This window comes from Hibiscus syriacus, unplaced genomic scaffold, assembly GCF_006381635.1.
Source record: "Hibiscus syriacus cultivar Baekdansim isolate YM2019G1 unplaced genomic scaffold, ASM638163v2 tig00004779_pilon, whole genome shotgun sequence".
Classification (NCBI taxonomy): domain Eukaryota; kingdom Viridiplantae; phylum Streptophyta; class Magnoliopsida; order Malvales; family Malvaceae; genus Hibiscus; species Hibiscus syriacus.
In genome coordinates, this window is record NW_024062030.1 from 1,169,770 (window position 1) to 1,195,374 (window position 25,605).

General features: G+C 34.9%; 2 protein-coding genes and 3 pseudogenes across 3 annotated transcripts; 2 read left to right on the forward strand and 3 right to left on the reverse strand.

Annotated features, from left to right (window-relative positions):
* Positions 1 to 5,556: 5,556 nt before the first annotated feature.
* Positions 5,557 to 6,677, reverse strand: LOC120198742 (auxin-responsive protein IAA4-like). Of its 2 annotated transcripts, XM_039200027.1 has the most exons (5): positions 6,405 to 6,677; positions 6,126 to 6,325; positions 5,948 to 6,047; positions 5,786 to 5,862; positions 5,557 to 5,665 (listed from the first exon to the last, which is right to left on the reverse strand). In XM_039200027.1, exons 1-4 carry the CDS (start codon positions 6,614 to 6,616, stop codon positions 5,787 to 5,789), a joined length of 588 nt encoding a protein of 195 aa, XP_039055958.1. In that variant the 5' UTR covers positions 6,617 to 6,677; the 3' UTR covers positions 5,557 to 5,665; position 5,786. The 2 variants fall into 2 exon arrangements, with proteins under 2 accessions (XP_039055958.1, XP_039055957.1); XM_039200026.1 differs by having other exon boundaries at positions 5,662 to 5,862.
* Positions 6,678 to 13,931: 7,254 nt separating this feature from the next.
* Positions 13,932 to 15,441, forward strand: LOC120197806 (annotated as a pseudogene).
* A 1,310-nt stretch (positions 15,442 to 16,751) lies between these two features.
* LOC120198741 lies at positions 16,752 to 19,816 on the forward strand (annotated as a pseudogene).
* A 1,123-nt stretch (positions 19,817 to 20,939) lies between these two features.
* LOC120198743 (PRA1 family protein D-like) lies at positions 20,940 to 21,857 on the reverse strand. Its single transcript, XM_039200028.1, has 2 exons — positions 21,835 to 21,857; positions 20,940 to 21,699 (listed from the first exon to the last, which is right to left on the reverse strand). Exon 2 carries the CDS (start codon positions 21,697 to 21,699, stop codon positions 21,154 to 21,156), a length of 546 nt encoding a protein of 181 aa, XP_039055959.1. The 5' UTR covers positions 21,835 to 21,857; the 3' UTR covers positions 20,940 to 21,153.
* A 467-nt stretch (positions 21,858 to 22,324) lies between these two features.
* LOC120197814 lies at positions 22,325 to 25,544 on the reverse strand (annotated as a pseudogene).
* Positions 25,545 to 25,605: the final 61 nt, after the last annotated feature.

Genomic DNA, 25,605 nt, shown 5'->3' on the forward strand with positions numbered 1-25,605 from the left:
CACTGCTGTTACTTTTTTGATAATATATATATATATTCACTTGGATGAGTCCAAGCAGTAGAATTAACAGATACTATCATATAATATTGTTGATGCCAATGGCCATGTGTAGAACCTGCAATGCTTGTCAGGGTGAGATGCTCTTCGGGATACAAAATCTTTCGAGCTCTGCCGGTCAACATTGGTAACCATTGAAGTTTAGGACATCAGAGATTTCCAGCTCTTTGAGCAAGGTCAGATCAAGGAGCCCATTGGACAGATATACACAGACATTAGACTTGTGGGAAGCAGGCACATTTCATCTGGAAAGGAAACTATATTTGGTGCACCTGAGAGAGGCTAGATCGTGCAGTTTCCATGCCGACAAGGAGACTGGGACACTTGCTGGTTGTTAGATATTTAAGTGAGGGGTGCGCCTTCGCATCTGATTGGGAAGGGACTCAAGACCGATGCACTCGTAAATATAAAGTATTTTGAGCTTAAGAAGTAGCATAGGAAAGAAACCTGTCTCGGAAAAGATTACAAGACGTGGACATGACTCGATTTGCAAATTCATGTAGCGTAATTGCTTCAAATGACCGACGGAATCCGGTAGCTCACCGACGGAATAACCACATAGACATAACACTCTGAAGCATCTCAACCTCGGCGGCATACTCTGCAAGACCTCACCATTCAAATAGCAAATTGGACACCCTACCACATAAGTGTTTCCACCCTTGGTCAGATCTAATTTGTTCATGTAGTAGATATAGCTATATTTAAATTTAATTAATATGTTTTAAATATACTCTACGTCATATTTAATTCGATATTAGATTTCAAAGCCGAAGTCATACTAACGAAAAATATGATATTAATACTCTAAAGATTTAATTAGAATGTCACGAAGTTTGGAGAATAATTTAGAATCTGACTCATAGTTTAGGGACTTTTGATGAAATTTAACTATTATTGTTTTATTATATTTTTGTTAACTAAATCATTAGTAATTGAAATTTAAAAATTTGTCTCGTTTTAATCATTAAATTATAAAAAATAATAATTTATCACAAAATTAATCAAATTATTTTTCTCGTTGGATCATTATAGTGTGATCACTTTTATGTACTTTTTTGGCTAAATTGCAGAATAAACAAGGAGCGGACATAGAAGTTTGAGGCCTTTTATTTTCAATAACTATTTTATTTGTGGGGTAAATTAATGTGTTATTCGGATTCTTAGAAATTTTCTTCTGCTTTTTTTTCTCACAGGGCCTTTGTCCGGGACTAGCTCAAGCACAGAAGTATGGCATTTCGTATCCATCTTCAGTCGATACACCTAGTGAAGGTGATTCTTCTAAACAAAAAGATCCTGTGGTTCAGGGCCATGCTGTAGTTGTAGTTTCTGATCGAATTGCTAATCAATCACTATCCGGTGACAGCAACGATGAGAATGTTAAAGAATCATCGGAGAGGAAACCGGAGAGTGATCCATCTCCATCATGAAAAGGCTTCTCGGGCGTGTATAACTAACTAACCAGAGGTAGTATGTGCCCCAAACCACATATGACGAAACCGGATCTCAGCTCTTTCCTTTGTCCTATTTCCTTGAAAGATCATTGATAGTGACTGATGAAACATTGGCTGCTCAGACATCATTTATCTGACAGCGCACATACTATTATAATCAACAGGTGTGAACAATCCGGCAACAACTTCGATACAATGAGAACATTTTCGAGGTTAGAGTTGTGAACTGCAAGATGAAGGAGGTTGAAATATCTGTGCTGTTATACTGGTCGTGGTATTGTCGAGAAAAACCCCGAAAGTAGGCATTCGTTTACTTACAGGGGCACTTGTAAACTTAACAAAGATTTAACAGGACTTGTGTACATTTTGTGTTAAAGACAAAGGATGATTACAGTGGCTGCGCCATTATCATCCTGGATTGGAGTTTGGGGTTCCGATGATTCGGGGACTGTCGTAAAGGTCTCGAAACCGTTGCCATTTTACAGTTGATGGATTCGTGATATTCAATCCCCTTTCATGTTTGATTTAATATTTGATCCTAATTACATCCTCGATGGTCGCATGCTAGACAATGAAAACAATTTTAATACAATTTGTATTCAAATATTATTCCGACACCTAAATAAACTTAGGATTACGTCTGTCAAATACCTTTATCTTGTCAGATTATGTTCCTTAACACCTTTCAGCCTTTTGTTTACTGCAAGTCTGTAACTAGCAGTGGAGAATGATGCATATTATTATATATAACAGTTAATTTCATAGCCAACATGAATTAAAAAGTAGTCAGGTAGATTAGCTTCAAAGGCATGGGGCTGCAAACAAAGCACCCTTTAGCCAAAAGACACAATATTACAAAAAACAATGTTTACTGAGCCCCAGAAATCTTCTCATTGCTCGATAAGATTTCCCTGATAAAAGCTATAACTACTTTAATTATCTCACTAACCATTTACCTTCTGTCATACATATAGTGTCAAAAACGGAAGTCTATGCCAAGCCCATGATTGTAGCAGCAATAGACATCCACCGATTTCTACTGTATTATTATCATTCACGACTAATGACGCCTTGCACATCTCACGATACAAGAACGCCAATATCGCCGAACCCCAGCTATATTGCCTACAATTCTCAAAATTTGTTAAAAAAAGAAGATACTGAGTGTGAACATAACTACCGGATTTATCAGGCATCAAAATTCCCCCAATCAATTGTAATATATATGCTCGTGTTGCATATATAATTTCGTGCTCTGTACTATTTGATTGAAGTTGAAATTCATTCTTCAACCATGACAACCTCACCCGCCACCCTTTACACTCTGGTGGTACGGGCGCTTTCCCAAGAAACAAGTTGCAAAGTTGTTCCACCTTATTAAACTCATGTGACATTACCACCGGCATCCCATTAGTTTGGACCCCGAGTTGCATTGCCACATCCTCCAAAGTTATCGTGCATTCGCCACACGGCAAATGAAACGTGTGCGTTTCTGGTCTCCAACGTTCAATCAACGCACTGATCAAACCTGGGACCAACTTGTAATCTCGCACAAATGTGATATACCAAAATCCAGCCTCTTGCAAATTTTCTTCTATTAGTGGGTGTGGCTTGGGCACTTTATGTAGTCGAAGACGAAGGACTCGCTGCTCGTCCTCCTACAATTAATATTTCAAAAAAATTATCACAATCATAAAATAATATTCAAATATTTATTAATTATAATTCATTAAACAAATATTTTATTCACCATTATTCCCAAATGACTTGAAATATGTTCATTGTCAAGCCTCAACAGTGGAATTTGGTCAGCCATTGTAATGAATCTGTAAAAAAATTAAACAACAATATTTAAAAAATCATTTAATATAATCTAATATAAACTAACTAACTAATTTACAACACTAAACTTTAATATAATAACTTATAATATAATAAACTAATAAACTAACAAACTAAACTTTTTAAAATATAAGTTAAACGTAAACGCTAAACCCTTAAACAACTAATAAAATATTCTTCTATATAACTAAAACTAACTAATAAACTATTTTTTCATTATAATATACTACTAATAAACTTACTAACTAATTTTTTATATAATATAAATTCAACAAACAAATATAACTTAACTATTTAACTAACACAAACTAATTAAATAATTTTTTTATATAACTAACTATTAACAAAACAAACTAATTAATTATTTTTTAACTATATAACTATCAAACATTTACTAATTAAATAATTTTTAATTTATGTATACTATAACTTAAACTAACAATCATATAACCCTAAACTAACAAACTAATTAGCTGCTTTTTGTTTTACCATAAACCCTAAACTAACAAATTAAACATTTATAATAATAAACTAATTTAAATATAAAAAAAATTACCTTATCTCCCTTTCTCCTTCTTTCTTTCCTTTCTCCCTTTCTTTCTTTCTCGGCTGCAATCTCTTCTCCCTTTCTTCTGCAATCTCTTCTCCCTTTCTTTCTTTCTTTTATAACCGGCTGCCTCAATTATTTCACCAACCGGCTGCCTCAATTATTTCACCAATAATTGTACAATTGCAGCTATGATATTTCACGCAGCAATGGTTCAATTATTGTACCAATTATTTCACATGCATGCATTGGCTCAAATGGTTCACATGGTTTCATTGGGAGCTGTAGGCATGCAGCATGCAGCGGGGAGCACGTGAAGGAAGGAATCTATATGGCTGCATGTGAATGGATGATGGGAATGGATGATGGGAATGGCGCCGGGACTACATGGCGACCTACAAGGTCGCCGGGACCACATGGCGACCTACAAGGTCGCCGGGACCACATGGCGACCTACAAGGTCGCCTAGGCTGCATGGCGACCTCTCTATTCCACTGCATGCACACCTCGCATGGGGAGAACGCTCGTATGGCTCGCATGGGGAGAACGCTCGTATGGCTCCTACCTCGCATGGGGAGAACGCTCGTATGGCTCGCATGGGGAGAACGCTCGTATGGCTCCTATGCATGGGGAGAACTATTGGCTCGTATGGCTCGTATGCATGGGGAGAACCATTGGCTCGTATGGCTCGTATGTCACCCCGTATGTCAACCCGTATGTCACCCCGTATGGCCACCTCGCATGGGGAGAACGCTCGTATGGCTCGTATGCATGGGGAGAACCATTGGCTCGTATGGCTCGTATGTCAACCCGTATGTCGCCTGGATTGCATGGCGTCCTACAAGATCGCCTGGATTGCATGGCGTCCTATGATCACTGTATAATTCACCCCATTCCAACAATTAATCTCGTGTGTGCACCATATCGTGAAAAAAAAAATCGAGAACATTATCTCGTGAATTCACCCATACATATACATATACTTCTATATATATATATATAATCAAAGAAAGCTTTTTCTTTAAAAACTAAAACTTTGTGCGGAACATCAACTTATTTGTAATAAATTTTTCAATGTGGTTCATATATATGTAAATCGAGATGTCTTCAACCATTTATCACTTATCCTTTTTATGTATCTTGAAATGTCTCATCTTTTTAAAATCTTAAAAGATCTATAAGAGTCCTAATTAATCCAAGCTTCCGACAGACATCAAAATCAAAACACAAGTGTTTTGTTTCTCCTGTTAATGCTTGAATGTCACACAAATAAATAAGCTGTAAAATTAAAGCATTAATAATCCATAAACTGTAGATTTGTCAACCTTTGCAAATCTCCTTAATCTGCTGGGATCTCTCTCCTTTTATTTTCTTTCGTTATGCATAGTTAACCCAGAATAGGAATTTATGAACACATATAATGGAAACATTTATTTATGAAAACAAAAGTAACAAAACACTCGTATTTTTCTAGGTTCAACAATAACATGCGTATACATAACCAAATTCGGGGATATAGTCCCCGGACGAACTTGAACATGAATTATAAAACGAATATGAAAAAAAAGTCGGATAACCCCATGTATCCTTTTTCTTTTTCCTCTGATTTTTTCCTTCAATCTAGTTCTAGTTTGATGGTTTGATGGTTATATAATATAACATCAAAACCAGAGTATTACATATAATCAAACCACCAAATATACATATACATGTTTGCTTGATCTGTTTTTCCTTGTAAATTTTCCCCAGCAGCCGATTGAATTTTTCTGAATTCTGAGCAACCGAGAGAATCCGATCCAAACAATCTCCTTCGACAACCCAAGCTCAAACTACTTTTCTCTCCCTCAAAGATAGATGTGTTGTGGATATAATAAGACTGAATCTTCTCATACACCACAACCTAATCCCCTAGCTTCGGATCCTTTCATGATTCTCAGTCTCTTGCAAGATGTGATGAACATTCTGTAAAAAAAAAAAAAAAGACAACCTTGTAAGTTTCACAATTTTGTATCTATAAGTAAGAATAGGTATATGTGGGTGTACTTACTGCCAAGGAACATCACCGACAAGCATCCAATCTCCATCTTTGTCTTCATACGTAGGTGCATAATCAGATCCTTTGTAGCCTTCTCTTTCAGAGTATTCACCTGAGGAAGATGAAATCTCAAGTCCTTTCACCTCCAAAGAAATGACCATAAAACCTCATCACATATCCAGATTCTTACCTATGGTGAACCTGAACATGTTCTCCAAAGCCTGCAACAGCTCAGGATACCCCTTGTAAACTCTCAAGTCAATCTTCCTCAGATACGGTGCTCCATCCATGCTCACTTTCACATAAATCCCGGGCTCTGACTCGGTTTTCTTCGACTGAGAGTTGTTCTTCCTATAGGACTGAACCGGCGGCCACCCCACAATTTGTGCTCTACATGTTGCAAACAAACCCATCCATTAGTTCATGAAAAAAAAGGGGTAAATATTTGTTTTTATTTTTGCAAACTTACTTGGAAGGAGGGGATGTTTCATTCTGAGATTCAGATTTGCCATTTCCTCCACATTTCTCATGATCAGTATCCTCCTGCAATGGTCGCTTGTAGGTTCTAACACTGGAAACTGCTGTTTCTTCTTCATCATCAGTTGTTCCTGGCAACCCTAATCTTAGTTCAGTTGCCTTTAAGTTGAGATCATTTTCATATGCTGCACTGCTTTCCATCATGTTTCTTTGTTTCTTCTTCTTCTTCTTCTTCTTCTTGTAGTTTTACTTGAAGGATTGGTGGTGGGAATGGTGGATGCAGATGAAGGTATTTTTATAGGGTTTATTGAAGAGTGGTGATGGGCAAAGCCTTATTATTCTCTCAATGCATGAATTATGGACAAATGCAAGCTATGTTGTCGGTAGCAATGGCAGCAACTTTGAGGCAAACTGCCTTGTAATAAGGGGGACAATGGTGGGGACAATCTCAGCAAGCCCAAGTTAAAAGATAATTATATTTAAATTATAAATTTTTAAAGGGAATTAAAATGTTATTTTATTATTATATTTATTTACAATTTTATATTTTTTTTAAAGAGATTTGATGTAATTTTATCAAATTTTAGATATTCACAATAAATTTTTCTCCAAATAAAAAATTATCATTGAGTTAATATATAATTTTATTATTCTATAAGGATTTTCCTTGTTGTCGTATTTAGAGAGAGAAAATCCGATTACATTCTGTAAAATGTTTTAATTTTACAACTTTTAGAACCGTTTGGATGAATGAAAATATATAACTGGGATTAACAATAATAAATGAAAAAATATTTGCAGGAAAAAATAATAAGATAATATCAGTCGTCTATTTTCACTCATCCAATGATCCTAAAAATATGTTAAACTAAAAGTTTTACACTAGATGTAAGTGGATCCTAACTCATCTATTTATTTAATTTTTATTAGGTAAAATAGAGACCTAATTGAAAAATATATATAGATAAGAGAGTATATTTCAATTGTCTCTACATAATGGATAATTAAACTATTATTTTAGATCAGAGATTTTTTTCACCTTAAACCTAAACTCGATCCTATCTTATCCTTAAAGAAAGCCGACCAAATTCCAACTCAAATTTTCAAAACAAAATAAAAATAAAAATAACCCTATAAAATTAAATTAGGTCAAAATTTATCGAATATGAGTATCGTACCCATCCTTAATCTTCTCTAACCCAATACATGAAATTAAAAAAATAAATAATGAGAGATCAAAAATGAGAAATAAAATTTTAAGACCCTGAACCGTAAATTTACAATTGAATTAACATATAACTTTACAGTTAAAGCTCTTTATCTATTATTCCTTAATATAAATTTAATCACCGTTCATTATTATTTATAAATATGATTTATATAATTCATAAGCAAATCATATATGATAATAATTAATATATTAAAAATAATGTACCAGGAGACTAAGTCTTTTATCTAGTGATAGATTTTATATATTTTAGATATTTTTAATATATTTTAGTAATAATTTTTTTGTTTTCCTAAAATTTTATAAATTTATCTTTCAACATAAAATTATGCGTTTCTCCCTATTTCTCCCGACCTTGATCTATCACGAGCATAACTCTTGATCATTATTCGAGTTTTGTAAATAAAAAATAAAAAATATTAAAAGAATTTTATCTTTGTTTAAAATTCGGTTCCACTAAATTTTAGAATAATTAAAACTAATGTGTCTACCATATATGGAGCTTAGATTAAAATATTGAAGGCAAAAGCTAAGACAACATCCCCATGTGATAAAAGGGTCCATCTTGGGGCAGTGCAGTACCATGTGGGGCTCAAAGGAGTTCATCTTCATGGTGTGTCATGTGTCAGCTCTTGAATTATTCCTAATCTCAGTTAAAATTCAAAATTAATTTTTTAATTAATTAATTAGTTAAAGCTTGCACTTGACAGTGTTGATTAATATTTATTACATTCTAACTTGGGAATATAAATTCATTTAATCTACCCTCTTTGTTGTTAACTTGGGAATGTAAACAATTTAATTTCCTTTTATTCTTTAATCTTTTGATCTAGAGCTAAACAATAAGATCGACAAACTGATTTAAACGAAATATACGATTTAGTTTTTTTAAAATAAGAATTTTGAGTATAATATAAGTTTAAATAATTTCGTATGGACAGTCAATTGAGAAAGAGATGGGAGCATGAGAATTATTGAGGAGGGTCCATTTCAGCCTCACCCGTGCACATTAAAAAGATGTTTAATCATTAATATTCTTGTTCTACATTACTCATACACATAACATCCAGCCCCTATTATTTGATAGATTTTGTTCTCAAAAAAATCTTTTTCTCCAAGCAAACATGATCCACTTATGGTTAGTATTTCTCTATTTGATACATTATTAGAGGAATATATTGGATTTATCGGCTGATTAATTTAGATTGGATATTATAAGGTTCATTACGAAAATAGTTTTTCAACTTAGTGTATTGTATTTATAATGTCAAGCTTCGAATCTCTGATCTTATCCAAAAGATATAGTGTCACGTTAATGAATTATTTTAATTTCATATATATTATTTAATACTATTACTTGTTCTAAATCCTAAAATCCAAAACTCTAAATTATAAATCTTAACACTTTGATCCTTAGTCACTAAACCATACCCTCTAACTTTGATCTTATATCATCCATTGATATGCACGTACGTCAAAAGGGTATCTTTTATTGAAAATCCATTGATAATTCCTTCATTTTTTTTGTGTATTCTTTATTCCATAACGACTTAAGCATCGAAACATGTTCCGGAAACCAAACCTAACGAGGGTTTCTCTTACCAAAGCTTTAGCACAAATTAATGTTCGAGCACGATAGCTGTCTCTGCATGCGTGCATGGGATATTCATCCCAACACGGTTATGGCACCGTTATTGCTCCAGCAATGCAAACGAGAGCAATTGACGAAATATCTTTCACCAAAGTTGTTAGTTAAAACTTGTGGTATTCCCCGAAACTCAAAGCCCGTGTCTTTGTGGTGCATGATGAGTGTGACCTTAAATTCGATCACGATGTTTAACAAACTCGAAATCGAAGTTTTTCGGTTTCTATTTTGTAGAATTTGATCCTCTAAGATCTTCCCCAGGTTGGATAATGCATTCGAAATACGACTCGTCAACAGTTGGAATCCGCCAAGCTTTTGAATGCGACTCATCAACATTAAGGTTTAAAGTCCTTAAATAAGACTCCGTCAATGTATGAAATAATAACTCATAACTTAATGTATTTAGATTACAGATATAATAGATATTCCATGTAGAGAAAGGGCACAGTAACTTATAAAGGAAAATATACTGGCATTGGGGCACTAGGGTTTTCAAACTGTAGAAATGGCCCCAAAACAAGGCCAAAATGCCAAAACAGAACCCTGTAGAAGGAACCCCACACACTTAATATGAGAGGACAGTGACCTACACAAAATTTGAGGGCACCTTTCCCTTGCATTAAATGGGTGGGGATTCATTCACTGGTATCCGATCTATTAACCGACTAATCCAGATGGGGTACTGCAGAGGCGAGGGTGACCCTCCCAACCCAGTTTGCTCCATTCACAAACGCCAAGATTCGAACCCTTGATCTTGCTTAAGGGATCTAGTGCCTCATCCCACTAGACCAAGTGGTCGTTGGTTAAGATACATATATAACTTTAAACCCTTAGTCCTAAATAGGATAATAATCCAAGTTTTTGAGGACCATTATGTTTGGCATAAACCAATGGATTTGTTGATAGCAGCGGAGACATTGCACATGCATGCATGAAAACTTGAGAAACATTTGTGAAAATGAGTCTAGTTTCATTGTAAAGCTGATTTGATTTGAAATTACAAAAAAAAATATTGTTCTTTGTCGTAATCGAAGTTCATACGTGAATTTGAACTGAATCTGTGATATAGTTTCATTCATTCATCAAATGGCACGATTCGTTTTACATGAAAAAAATTTGCTTATAAGTTATATCCTAATAGGTTCCGTCTATTATATGATTTTATTGAAAATACAAATAAATATGATTATTGACGATAAAAGATAAATATCATCAATATTATTATAAAAATATATATAATAATTACTACACATTGAAAATTTACCTTATCACAACTCAAGTGCGACTCACCTTTAGTGATTATAAATGTCTATCCATAAAAAGAACCACCCTCAAGGTTTAAATTAGCAGCGATGGATCAATAAAATTACGTAGTTCAAATATGCAAAAGAAAAACACAATCAAAATCATGACAAAGCTAGAGGAAGAAAGATGGAGAAAATAAAAAGAAAAATTATCGATTGACGATCGATCTATGACTGATATCGTTTCTGACGATGAAAATGATATAAGAAAATTAGAAGATGAATGAAACGAGAAAAAATAGAGATTAAACTTATTAATAATTAATTAAATATGATTTGTTCTTGAAACTTATTGTTTGACCTAACAATGAGTATGATTGTATGAATTACTCAATTTAAGTTGAGGGTTCGAGCTATAATATTAACAATATTATAATTTTAAATATATTTTAATTTATAAATTATGATAATTAATATCTAAATTTAAATTCGAATAAAATATTATTACCTGTTAGGGTTTTCTTTTGGTTCGGAATAGGATCCATCTTGCCGTATGAAGGAGATGTGAAAGCTAATGGTTTTGTTTGTGTCTGCATGGCTGTCGGGTTGTGATTGCAAACTCGGAATGGATACGATTTACAAGCGAGTTGAAAATGAAGGTCAAACTAAAAGAAGAAGTGACAGATGGTGATGAAGCCACGTCCAAGCATCGATAACCATTCATGGTTGAATCGAAAGAGGTCCCATCTCCTGGAACATCATCCCATCATCATGCCTGCCCCTTCTCCGATGACTACTCTCGTCTTTGCTTCAAACCCTAACTTGTCTCTTTACAATACAATTCTAAAACTCTAATGCTTACTTACAGCTCAACCCCTCGGTCTATCCCTGAATCCAAGACGACTTCTCACATACGATGCCATATGTTAAGAGTCTTCTTGTAATGGGGTGAATGAACGGAGGAAACTAGACTTGTTCAAGTAATGCCATATGTTAAGAGTTTTTTCCAAAGTTATGGAGAAAAGTTCATATACGAAATTGAGAAAAATTACCAAGTTCAAGGGCTAATTTATGAATAAAACCAAAATAAAATAATGAGTAAAAAAACTAATGTTTGACTTGAAAAATCTTGGGCACTTATATGGCTTAAAAAAGGGTTAATCACAGATTAGCGCATAAACAAAGATAGACATGGAATAAATCAAAGGGTGATATACATTATGACCTAAGACATATTTTTACAATGGGAATATGACTGTAAATGAGACGAGACAGATCGCGAGCTACTCGAGATCGACTCGGTCAAGGCTCGATAAATACTCGGATCGAATGGACTCAACTCGAGCTTGAGCTCGACTCGAGTTCTTAACAAGCCGAAACAAGCTACTTGATACTCGACTCGAAAAGCTCATGAACGCCGCGAAAATATAATATATTAAGATTTTATTTAAAAAAAATAAATTATTAATAATATTAACATTTATGTATGGAGTGTGAGGATCTAGCAAAAGAAATTAAAAAGCTTTGGGATTTGTTGAAAATGGAGAAGGATGTAGGGTGCCAAATATCCAGAATGATCTGGTTTTAAATTGGGGATGAGTTCTCGACAATTTATAGTAGAGCAGTCAAATTCTATATGATGCTCTGTTATTTTTATTCGAGAGGGCTGGTCAGTTTTGAGATAAGGCTGTTCTTTGTTCGGAAATGCTGTGAATTTAATTATTGGGATTGTTGGGGAGGGCCAGTGTCCGCTTTGATGTTTTCGTTTTGTTAGCGTCAGTGGACATGTACTTTGTACCTTGTTAAGAGTACTCTTTTCCTCCAACTAAGTTTAGAGAGATTTTTAACGAGACTCTTAATATAGGTTTGTTTAATTAATAAAATTCATCTTGCCGAGCAAAAAAAATACAATAAGATTTTTATGTATTTAAGGTTCAGGTTTAAGTTTGAGTTTGAGGTTTCGATCGAGTTAAGTTTAAGATTTTTTTTTCATTTCGAGCTGCTCACAAGCTTCAGTTTAAGATTTCGAGTTCAAATTGAGTTTGAAAATTTTAAGCTCCAAATTTTCGAGTCGAACTCCATTTCAAAGTTTTCAAGTCGAGCCGAGCTCAGCAATACTCGAGCTCGACTCGGCTCGTTTACACCCCTAAATGGGAAGAGTTGGTTAGTCAGCCCCCACTATGGCGTGGACTGTCCCAAATTACACCAACATTGGGAATAATACCATTGTGAAAAAGATTCTCCTTTCTGACTTATAATACATATCGTTTTGTAGGACCATAAACTAATAAACTACATTAGTCATCCTAATTATTAATTATTGTATTAGGTGCTCAAAAACTTTAATATATATATATATATATATATATATATATATAACTTCATTTTTAATGACATGATATTGGTTAATTCATCATAAGTGAATGAAATTATACATTGCTTATGTATTAAGTACTTGATATTTGCAGAATTTGTTTGAAAAATAACACATTATTGAATTTGAATATAATTATGCATATATTATGTTTAAATAATCATTATATTTAGTGAGTTTCACTAAATTAAGTATAATTAAAGTAACTAAAGTACTTGTTCCAATTCTTACAAGAGGATTAAGAATTTGGAAAATCAGGACATAAATTTAGGACATTTATAATTATTGCACTTTTTTTTTACAAATTATTCTATAATTTTGAACTAAATATATAATTAATAATTTCTGGAAAACAATTAACTAATTTATTTATATATATTTATAAATAGACAATGTATATGACAATAGTAATATATAATGGTGTGATATGATACGATAACGATATAAAAGTAAGTTAGGAGGAAAGAATACAACATGAATGGGGATGAAGATGGGCACAAGGCAAGGGCACAGCTTGGGTTATGGATGCTTCCTTCTCGTAGGGATGTGACCTCTCTCTAACTCACCTCCATGCCCTTCAAATGACCTTCACAATCACTCGATCTTCATTCATATATACCAATATCTAATATATTTAAATAATTGGAGGTTAGTCTTTTATAGGTTGTTCACATGGTTTTAACCAGACTAAAAATATTTAAATTTTAAATTGAATATTAATATTAAATTCAGATGTTAAAACATATTTTTATATGATTTAGTGTAAACTTTTATGAACATTACCTGAAATTTCCGGTAGAAAGTGGCCTTCTATAAAAGAAAAGAAAAAAAATATATTTGAGGATTTAATTGTTTTAAGCAATATATGTGGCATTAATCATAGGGGGCGGGCAAATGTCGGTTCAATTATTTTATATATTTATTTATTTGTATCTGTGGGAATACTTCCGGTTTATATCATAAATAAATACATGTTCTTTTACATACATACATACATATAAAATATTTGTTGAATTGCATTGCTTGGGATGAACCTTGATGTGACACACACATGCAGCCATACAATCTTCGCCCCCACAGTTTATACTATTGAGGGTTTTGCTCTTCTCACTTTCTCTCCTCCCCCGTCTCTCATTCATTTTCTCTCCAATTTGGTCGAAGAAGGAAAATTTGAAGCTGAAGCTGAAGCTGAAGATATATTATCGAAGAAGATAGACAGAAGAAGAGAGTTTTTTGTTCCAGTGGTTAACATGCTTGGAACTGAGCTGTGCCTAGGATTGCCCGGTGGTGGTGGTGGAAATGAAGTCGACAGCTCTCCGAGAACTTCCGGTAAACGGGGCTTCTCGGAGACTATCGACTTGAAGCTTAATCTTCAGGCTAGGGAAACTGACATGGATCTTAACAAGAGCCTAGACAATGGTTCCAAAGAGAAACCAGTTTCAGCCAAAGATCCTGCAAACCACCGGCCAAGTAAGTCATAATAACACCACCATAGCTTCTGTTTCTTCATGTATCAATTAGGGTTATATTTTGTTTCTTCGAGTTTGATCATTCTCAATTAGTTATTGGCTCAATTTCTAATTGATAATTAAGTTGTATATTGTAAATTTAGCAGTCGAAGATTACTTACATATAATTCGATCCAACTTGACTCTGAACTTAATCGAGATCTTTGTGACTTTTCAGGGCACAGGTGGTGGGTTGGCCACCGGTTCGATCGTACCGGAAGAACGTTATGGCTAACAACAAGAGCACCGTCGAGGAAAGTGAGAAAGCTAGCAGTGCAGCGTTTGTGAAGGTGAGCATGGACGGTGCCCCATATCTTCGCAAGGTAGACTTGAAGATGTACAAAAGCTACCAAGAACTGTCTGATGCCTTGGCCTATTCAGTTCTTTCACTATGGGTAAGCGTATACATATTATCAATAAAATATATATATATAAAAAACATAAACATACAGAATTCCGGTTCGATAACATCCATGTGAATATGTCATATAACGCAGGTCAAGTTGATATTTCATTTCTGTTTTTTTAAGGTAATTATGGATCTCAAGGAATGATAGACTTCATGAACGAAAGCAAGTTGATGGATCTTCTCAACAGTTCTGATTATGTTCCAAGCTATGAAGATAAAGATGGTGATTGGATGCTCGTGGGTGATGTCCCATGGCAGTAAGTTAATTTCATCCACAGAACTCCAACTCTTTCCCGAAAACTATACACTCACTTTCAATATTTACTCGACAGTATGTTTGTTGATTCATGCAAACGCTTACGCATAATGAAAGGATCTGAAGTAATCGGCCTCGGTATACATTCAAACTTCTATTTACAATCATCTAGCATCATATATATATTCAACAACAATGAATAATCATGTAAAACATTATATACTTTTTGCAGCACCAAGAGCAATGGAGAAATGCAAGAGCAGAGCCTGAAATCAACATGTATTTGCTGCCTGCTGGAAACAAGATCCTGGAATTGAGCCTTGCTTTGGGATTGTGTTCATGTATTTTTATTATATATATATATTTGGTTTATATAAATTAGCTGACCATTTTTTTCATATGTAATGGGGTAAGAGGGAGGCATGATAGTAGGTTGCCCAACGTCAGGTTGAGGGCAGCTTCCGTAGGAGATCTCCGAATTATGAAATGCCCTCCGTGGTATATATAGACATGATTAAAGAAGTGATCATGGGACATTTGTAATGCACTGATGGGGGCTTGTGTTTTTTGCTATTGTCTTGGTTGTCATAGCTTCTTGTTCATGTGTTTTGTTCTTCCCCCCCCCCCACTCAGTTTTAATGGAATTCAGGTGTTAAACTTGAACACATTATTATATAATAAAATTTAAACTAAAAACAAATATGAGAAAGAAATCTACACAAATAAGACAAAAAAAATTATAAATAGAAAGTTAAACAAAAAACAGATTTTAAAATTATTGTTATTTATAAAAAGTAAAAGCTTAATTTTTAAAGGGGAGGGGAGGATAGTAACAAAAAGGTTTAATATAAAAAAGGGTCTAAATTATACATCTTTTCTCGTATGGGTGTCTAAACTTTTTTAATCAAGTTAAGTGTTTAATGTGCTCAATATTATCATCTAGGTGCATCGATCGTAAAATATGTTAAAAAAATTCGTCAATCACTTAAAATGCAATATGTGACATATTTATAAAATTTATAAAATTATTTAAATAAAAAACTTAAAATTATTATTATTATTCCAAAAAGTCCCAAAATATTTCTAAAATCTCAAAAAAAATCTCAATCCCAAAGCATCCACCCAACCCGTCAACCGTCTACCGCCGCTATCGCCCCCACCAACCGTCTATCCATTTTTCGTCACCTATTCACCGATCGTCGGTCATCAATTGTAGCTTTAAACTCCCAAATTTTCTAAATTCAAATATTTAAATCTAAACCCTAAATCCTAACACAAATCTATTTCAATCGATAGATGAGTGGTCAATGGATTGGTGACTGGTAGATGAGTCGATGATCGCTGGTGATGGTCGGCATCAGAATTGAAGGTCTTGGGATATTTTATGAAAAAAAAATAAGAAAATTTTGATTTTTTTTAAAAAAATTATAAATTTTATTTTTATAAATATTAAAAGAAATAAAAAATCAGGTTATACGCTGAATATTGATTAATTGACTAATTTCTAATAAATTTTTCAATTGTCACTGAGACGGAATATCTAAATAATAATATTAAAAATGTTAAACACAAAAACATTAGACAAAGAAGAAGAAAAAAAGAATTAAATTTTATATTAAGACAAATAAAAAAAAGAAATAATAAAAAAAGGGTTTGGGTGTATAGCTTGCTCAAGGCCAAAGCCAAAACCCACCAAAGAAATGAATAATGAAAGATACATAATCGGCCTGCCGCCATCATTAACTTCCGATCAAGTTCTGCAAACTCTACACCGGACCCGGGTTTTTTCACTTTCCACCCCATTTTCCCTCACTTTCGCTTCATCGAAATAAACCCCATCTCTCTCCACCAAGCTGAAAAATCAAAAGTGAACTTTTTTTTCCCTTTCTCTCAAATGGATTTCAACGAACTAGAAGCAATCGAGGGCCTACGATGGCCGTGGCACTCATGGCCCACATCAAAACCCGACGCCGCTTCATTGACGATCCCACTCTCCGTCATGTGCACGCCGTTGACGGAGTTCTCGGAGCTCCCGATCCTTCCTTACGAGCCTCTCATTTGTTCCAAATGCGGCGCCGTTTTGAACCCCTACGCGCGCGTCGATTACACCTACCGTATCTGGTATTGCTCCTTCTGTTTCTCCAAAAACCCTTTCCCTCGAACCTACTCTTCTTCCCTCGAAGAAGCCAACCTCCCGGCTGAGCTCTTCCCCAATTACAGCTCCGTTGAGTACGCAAAGACCGTGCCTTCCGTTCCCAAGCCTATGGGGTCGTTGTTGTCATCGTCTTCGTTGTCGTCGATGACGTCTACAATGGCTGGAGAGGTGGGGGGAAGAGGGCCGGCGTTTGTGTTCGTGGTTGATGGGTGTATGGAGGAAGAGGAGTTGAGAGCGGTTAAGAGTGAGTTGCGGCGCCTGGTGGAACAGTTGCCGGAGAACACGTTGGTTGGCTTGGTTACATTTGATGCAATGGTCAATGTGTATGACCTCGGGTTTTCGGAGTGTTTGAGGGTTGTCGTGTTTCATGGTGACCGCGAGCTCTCTTCCCAGCAGGTAATGGGATAAATATATCAAGACCCCATTTTTCTATATGTTGAATTATTAGTTTCAAACTGTAATGTAATTTGGATGCTAAATTGAAAGGTTGAAAGTATCAGTAGTGAACGCATCTTGTTTAGCAGTGGAGAGAACTGTTTGGTTGCTTAGAAAGTACTAGTTTTTGTTTTGGGCAAAATTTTCTTTCCGGGTTAAGCTGAAAGATGGGAAATTTTTAGTTTCTCACATAGGTATTCGGAGACTAAATTGAAAGAAGAGAATGGTGACTGTTTAAGTGGTTAGATTATGTTTAAGAGTGGAGCTAAGGATCCCGGCACTGCTTTTTTCGGAATGCTTTGAGCTGTGTTATGATTAATTTTGTTCGTTTGATGTATTCAGATACAAAAGTTTCTCGGAATCGGTGGTACAAAGATACAGCAACTTGGAAAGGGTCCTGCTATCCAAAAGCAGAGTTTTCTGCTGGCAATTTCGGAATGTGAATTCAGTATAACATCTGCAATAGAGGAAATCCGTTCCTCTGTGCAGGTGACACCAGGTCATCGGCCTCAAAGATCGACTGGAGCAGCAATAGCTACAGCACTTGGACTTTTGGAAGGATGCTTGGTTAACACGGGATCCAGGATCATGGTCTTCACATCTGGACCTGCTACTCGTGGCCCTGGGATTGTTGTAGACTCGGATCTTGCTATTGCAATTAGGAATCATAAGGATCTCATAAATGGTCAGGCACCGTACTACCAAAAGTCTTGCGACTTTTATAAGAGATTATCACAAAGGCTATGTGATTCATCTGTTATTCTTGATTTGTTCGCTTGTTCTCTGGATCAAGTTGGAGCAGCGGAGCTGAAGGTCCCTGTTGAGAGTTCGGGGGGATTCTTGATTCTTGGAGAGTCTTTTGAATCCGATCAATTCAGAAAATGCATGCGTCATATATGTAGTCACAATGAAGAGGGGAATTTGAAGATGTATTTCGATGCAACCATCGAAATAGTGACTACTAAAGACTTAAAAATCTGCGGAGCCCTTGGACCTTGTGTTTCTCTTCAGAAGTTGAATACTTTGGTGTGTGAGAATGCGATCGGGGATGGTGGTACTTATATCTGGAAGTTGGGGACACTTGCTAGTAAAACATGTATTGCTTTCTTCTTCCAAGTAAACCATGAACATAAACCTCAACCGGGAGCTGCATTTTTGATACAGTTCATAACACGCTATAGAGATGGGAACATGGGAATTCGGAAACGGGTGACAACCGTTGCAAGAAGATGGGTTGCAAAGCAATCACCGGAAATTCGTGCTGGGTTTGATCAGGAAGCAGCAGCTGCAGTTATTGCCAGACTTGCCATCCATCGAGCAGAGACATGTCTTGCTAGAGATGTTATCAGATGGCTGGATGATACACTTATACATTTTGCTTCTAAGTTCGGAGACTATATACAGGAAGATCCTTCGTCTTTTCGTCTTGCATCAAACTTCTCGCTTTATCCCCAATTCATATTCTATTTAAGGAGGTCCCAATTTCTTGATGCCTTTAACAGCACTCCCGATGAGACTGCATTCTTTCGACTGATGCTGAATCGTGAAGGAGTTACGGATTCTATTGTCATGATCCAACCCACACTTCTACATATTCCTTTGATGGACCTCCGGTTCCGGTTCTCTTAGATATTCGCTCGTTATCCCCGGATGTTATTTTACTCTTCGACTCTTACTTTTGTGTGGTTATTCATTATGGATCCAAGATTGCTCAATGGAGAAAGCTCAGTTATGATAAAGACCCGAACCAAGGGAATCTGAGAAAGTTGTTCGAAGCCCCAGAGCTCGATGCAGGTCAATTGGTGGCTGAACGAGTTCCACCTCCAAAGCTTGTTAAATGTGACCAGCATAGCAGTCAAGCAAGGTATCTTCTAGCCAAGTTAAACCCATCGGTTACTCAAGATTCGACTTACTCGGATGGTTCAGACATTTTATTTACAGATGATTTGAGCTTACAAGTTTTCATAGATCACTTGCAAGCCCTTGCAGTGCAGGGCTAACTGACTGAGATTTTGTACACATCTCTTTAGGGTTACATATATTTGTTTTATAGTGTGGTTTCCAATTTTAGTGAGCTGAAGGCATCATTTTAGGCGCCAAATATATGTGTCAATTTGCTACAATTCTAATTTTATTTCTTCTTTTGCCTAGGATTTCTGTATTTTGTAAACTAGTAGTCAAACCTTATTTAAGGGATTTGATCCTCTAAAAATACTTCCAATACGTAAAATTATTGAACATATTCATGTCCGATACTCGAATCGAGATTAGAGTAATAGGATAAAGAATACAAGCTCGTGATGTAGGTCGCTCACCAAGAGCTGCTGCACTTGCATCCATGGGAATTCCTGCAAAAGCTTTCCAAACCAGTCCCCTATCAGTTCTGACGACGGGCAACTTCTTCCATTGACTAAGATACTAGACAATGTTGAGGAAAATCTCTCAAGTTTGAAACATGCTTCATTTGCACAACTAGGAAGCTTGCAATCGTAACGGTAATGGCATTCCAAGTTTCTCACTACACCCATTATCCAATGAACAAAGACAAACCGGGAGGCACAAACACCGGTATCTTAGTACCAGGCCCAATGAAAATGGTGCAACAGCCAATCTACATAATGGTCCCGGTATATTTCCACTCTCCATTTCTACAACTTCCATAAACAAATCAGGCCAGACTTGTGAAATCAACATTGTTCCATTAACTACGAAACGAGCCAATGTTGAGACAATCTTTCAAGTTCGAAACATGCTTCATTTGCACAACTCGAATGCTTGCTCTTGTAGTGATAACGGCATTCCAAGTTTCTCAGTTCACCCATTATCCAATGAATAAGATCCTAATATCAGGCACCATGAAAATGGTGCAACAGACACTCTAGTACTCCACATACTCGTCCCGATTTATCCACTCTCCATTTCTACAATATCCATCTAAACAAATCAAACCAGACTTGCGAAATCAACATTTCAAAGCAAAAAAGATGCTTGACAGGTTCACCTTTCACAACTTCACAAATGCCATAACATCCTCATTTTGTGGTTTGCACCCAATTCTCTACTTTCAGCAAGCTTCATAGCACACTTTCTTAATAGCCATAGGGATTTAAATTGTGATTGCGAATTGTTTTCATACATTCATTGTGGTAGCATATCAACAAAGAAAGCAAAAATAGTGACCCTAACACACACTGCTAGTTTGTTCCTATCACTGCATTAATTTTGCTATTAATGCCAATCCCTATATGAAAATTTTCACAACAATGCTTTCCAAATTCAACTAAAAACAACAGTAACAACTTTCATTCAAACTAATTTTAGAACACAACGGTTCAAGGATATTGAAAACATGCAAGAGATTGTAGTGGGAAAATGAAAATAAAAAAAAAACTGATAATTTCGGATGGTTTTTCATTGTAATCAATGAGACTACGTTAAACAATTCTGCAAATGTACTATGTTTAATCTAAAGAAAAAACCCAAATAATCAAATACCAGAATAATCCCCTCTAGGACTATCGAGCTCCTCATCCCCGCCGGCAAGCACGTGCCCATACGGTGACTCCAAATCATCCATTACCAAATCGTCCGTACTCCTCAACAACGCATGCAAGAACACGAAACCGACCCCGACGGCAACAGCCACCAGAACATTCCCCCAAACGCGGGTCAGGACCAGTCCGGCCACCGTCAACCCGACGAGCGCGGCAAGGACAACTCGGTCGTCGATCAAGAAGCCGAAGATCACGATGGGCTCATCGCGATCCCGGGCGAGGTAGAGAAAGAACCAAGCGAGGAAGATGACGAAGAATGTGACGAGGGCTAGAGGGTGGTAGATTACGGATAAGCAGAGGATTACGAGGAGGACTATGGTGTAGTTGAGGCGGAAATGGGTTAGGTTTTGGGCGATTCGGGTGGTGGCGTCGGAGGTTGGGATGTCGACGGCAGTGATGTCGAAGAAATCCCGCCACGGACGGCGGATTGCGGTGAGGGATTGTGCGGTGCCCTTAAAGCTAGAGAACAAAGAAGACATTTCCCAGGCAAAAATAACACCAAAAAAGAAGACGTCGAGGTAAAAAAAAAACCCAGAAATTTGGATGTTGAAGAGATGAGGAGAGAGGGTTTCTGCAGTAAAATGATTGTTTGCTTTCAGAGAATTTAAGATCAAATTTAGCTACTGAAATATCAAAGCCCCTAATATGCTTGTCATCTGGGGAAGTCTAATTCTTCATTCTTTTCAATGCTCAAATTTCTTTAATTAGTCCTTATAGTATTCAAACGTTTTAGATTTAATCATCGAACTCTAAATTAATTATTTTAATATTGATTTTAATCCTATATCTTTAAAAATTTTAAAATTTAAATTCTAACTGAAATAATAATCGATAAATTTTTTAATCAAATCCTGACAATCCATATATTATATGCATGTTATAAATTTCACTCATATTATCTAATTTGATTGTTTTAAATATAAATTTTAATTATATTATTATTTTATTATTTAAGTTATGATTTATATCTTAAAATTTAATTATTTAATTATTTAAGTTATAAATTTCAACCGTTAAAAAAATGTACAAAACCATTATCATTAGCTCACTTTTCATTTAAATCATGTCACGTAATTTTAATCTAACGAGAAAACTACACCTCTAACTATCATCAGGAACTGTAAAATATATACAAATCCCTGCTAATATTACCCAAAATCACGATCACAATTAATTTTTCCATACGGTAATTCATTCACCACTCCAACTCGTCGGACCCTGGCAACGAAACCGGTCCGAGTGAATCAGCATCTACACCGGTAAGCATCTCAAAACCCCTACTTGCATTTATCCTCCATCTTACGGCGAGCACCAAGAAACAATCGACGACACCCTTTTCTATCTTCGACAGTCTGTCGCTTAAGAAGGCTGGTTTGTTGCCGTGAACATATTGGTAATTCGACCTTTTCCAAGCAGAGAGAAAAGCATTCCTCACGGGTCCACACAAGAACACACCGTGTTGAGACATTTTCTATCTTCGACATTTTCCTTGCAATACTTCTCCCTTGAAGCTAGTTCGGCTAGAAAGTAACCGTGATCCTTACTGGCTTTCTCCTTAAACAGGTTCTCGAGTAGGCGTGCGAGAATCAACCTTCGTGGAACCAGACCATTTTTATCAAGTTTCTAGCTCAATTAAGAAGTAACAACGATCGTTCTAATTGAAACTAATCAATCAATGATATTGATTGAAAAGAAAAGGAACAAGGAAGTCTATATTCCCCCATGACCCTTCATTTGGCTATAAATTTCGATATCAAGCTTATCTAATACAAGAAAGTAGCTATGCCAATGACCATTGCTGGATTCCTCTTCAGATCTCAGCAGAACGAATCACTCATTTCAACTCTTCATAAAGCAAGAAGAAAAGTAAAGAACAAGAATTGTTGTAACTAGCATATCGGAAGATAGATTAGCCTAAATACCCACAAGTATCCATGATATCACAAGTTTCTTCCATTTGACCGAATAGACAACCTACTTTAGAAGATTCATTCTGTGGTTTCCCTTATCAAACTAGAGATCACCAAGGAACCATGCATAAGGATGTCGTGTTCGGTCGGAATACAATCATGAAGCTGAAAAATAGCACAGATACCTAGCGGCATACCATTCAAAAACTTGCTTGACCGAAAACAGCCTACAACTATACACAGTTCAACCTCTAACAGTGTGAATCATGAATCATGATCTCTGTTTCTCATCTAGATATAAGACAACAAATTAGATACTTCCATGAATCAAACTAAGCGATTACAACCTCTTATTTGATCAAAGACATTCAAATTTACAGTCAAATCCACTTCAAAATTATATATTTCAGATCAAACATTTCAACCAGGAATTCATCATCATGCTAAAACAGCACAATCATACTCCTTGTGCTTGGAGACAATATTTTTTTCTTCAAATTCTTCAATTGCACTAAATAAAACAATCAAATACTCAAAACCCTAAATTCTTTATTCGATTACGATTGCTTTCAAGTGTTACCCAAAATTATCGAAACGATGAACCCCAATACACTTGATGATACAAAAACAAAAATAGTCTCTCTTTTTTCTGGAAAATAAATATATTAAAATAGGCTTAAAGGAAAAGAACCTGATTATCTGAAATCACAAATACAATTTTCTTCTTCTTTTTTCTTCCTTTCCAAACAACTATTTTCTCTGGGAACAAAAGGATGATAAATCAAGCGTGATCCATACTTTATAATTAAAAATATATAATGATAATTAATTATTATATAATATATGTATCAAAAAGTTAATTATTATAATAGTATAATTTATAACTCGAATTTGATTTAACTAAATCTAATTAATTTAAAATATAACAAATAAAAAATTAAATCGAAAGAAAACTAAAGATTTGTAGTGAATGCGTATTCAACAAGAGTTAGTGTCCACACAACCATATAAATATTTTTAGGGTTATATGAAATAATTTAAATTGCAACATCATAATTAAAAAATTATATAAAACAATTTTGTTCGAATGAGTATGGATAAGTAGCGGTGTTAATTATTTTTAAGGGATATTAAATATTTTTAAAGTAGTGTTAGTATTTTCTAGAAAATTATGTTAATTTTATATTTAATATTATTTTATGTAAAATTTTATAAAAAATCCCTTTTTTTCCAAATATATTAGAGTGTCATCAAATACATTAAGCTTTCAAGTGTCTCAATCAACTTAAATATTATCATATAATTTTCTCGTAATTTAAGATTAAACCCTAAATTAGTATCTTCTAAAATAAATCCCTAATAACCTTTTTTTTCTCTCTCTAAAACTCTAATAACTGTTCGATTTTTTTCATCTTTAGTTGATAGACGATAACATCAATTTTAATGTTGGTTGTCGTCATCAACTCTTTTTTCTTTTATTTTCTTATATTACATCTTTGGTTTTTTTTTTTTTTTTAATTGTTAATAACTATGTCATAAATGATGTGTTTTCCTCTGTATTTTGATATGTTTTTATCATGGTTAGATTTGACATCGCCACGACTGATCAATATGATACTTATTTTGTTATCATAATGATCTTCCCTACTTTAGACTCTCGAATTGGATTTGGATACGCGAGTTGCTTTCGTGTATAGATTTCTCACGTTGATCGGATCTGATAAACAGTTTGTCGGTGGTCTTTCGATAGTTTGATCTCGTTTTGTTATTCGTTTACCAATGTAATTAAATATGTTAGTATCTACCCGTTGTTCGAATTTATATGATTAGATTTTATGATATTTTTCTTATATGATCCATTGTGTGATCTTAAGTGACTATTTTTTTATGTTAATGATTATAGGAAAATGTCATGCTATGTGTTTAATTCACTATTATAATTGTTAACCTTTATTTTAATTTTAGGTATTTTCTTCTTTTTAATAAATTATATAACGGTGTTTTTAAAAAAAACTTTTGTTTTTTTCTATATTCTTTTTATTTTAGAGTTTTTCATATAAACTTTTATTTTTGTCAATTTTTCTTATTATTTTACTACTATTTACTCACTATTACTACAACACATAAAATATAATTAAACAAACGGAATTAAACATAAACTTAAACTTGCACATAATAATTTATAAATTTCAAATAATCATGTTGAAGTATATAGTAATTTAAATTACTTTTTCTGCTGGGCGGCCGCCATGCAGAGAGCCAATTCTTGTGTCCTTACCAAAGGGGCAAAACATGGTCACCGCACTCCACCAAAACCCTTTGACAACTCCTTTGACCACACAACAGCCTCTGAATTTTCTCCCAACAGCAGCAAAAACTAATGGTATAAACCCTATTGACCACGTTTTCAACATGTCTTAAAACACACGTTCCAAATGTCAACCACGAAGAAGAATCGACTAAACCCTGTATATA

Excerpts from the sequence above, each read along its gene's own strand:
- LOC120198743 (XM_039200028.1), bottom strand. The coding sequence starts at position 21,699 with ATGTCTTCTTTGTTCTCTAGCTTTAAGGGCACCGCACAATCCCTCACC.
- LOC120198742 (XM_039200027.1), bottom strand. The coding sequence starts at position 6,616 with ATGATGGAAAGCAGTGCAGCATATGAAAATGATCTCAACTTAAAGGCA. Across the intron at positions 6,326-6,404 it reads GAAACATCCCCTCCTTCCAA|AGCACAAATTGTGGGGTGGC; the intron begins GTAAGTTTGCAA and ends TGCAACATGTAG. Across the intron at positions 5,863-5,947 it reads GTCGGTGATGTTCCTTGGCA|AATGTTCATCACATCTTGCA; the intron begins GTAAGTACACCC and ends TTTTTTTTACAG.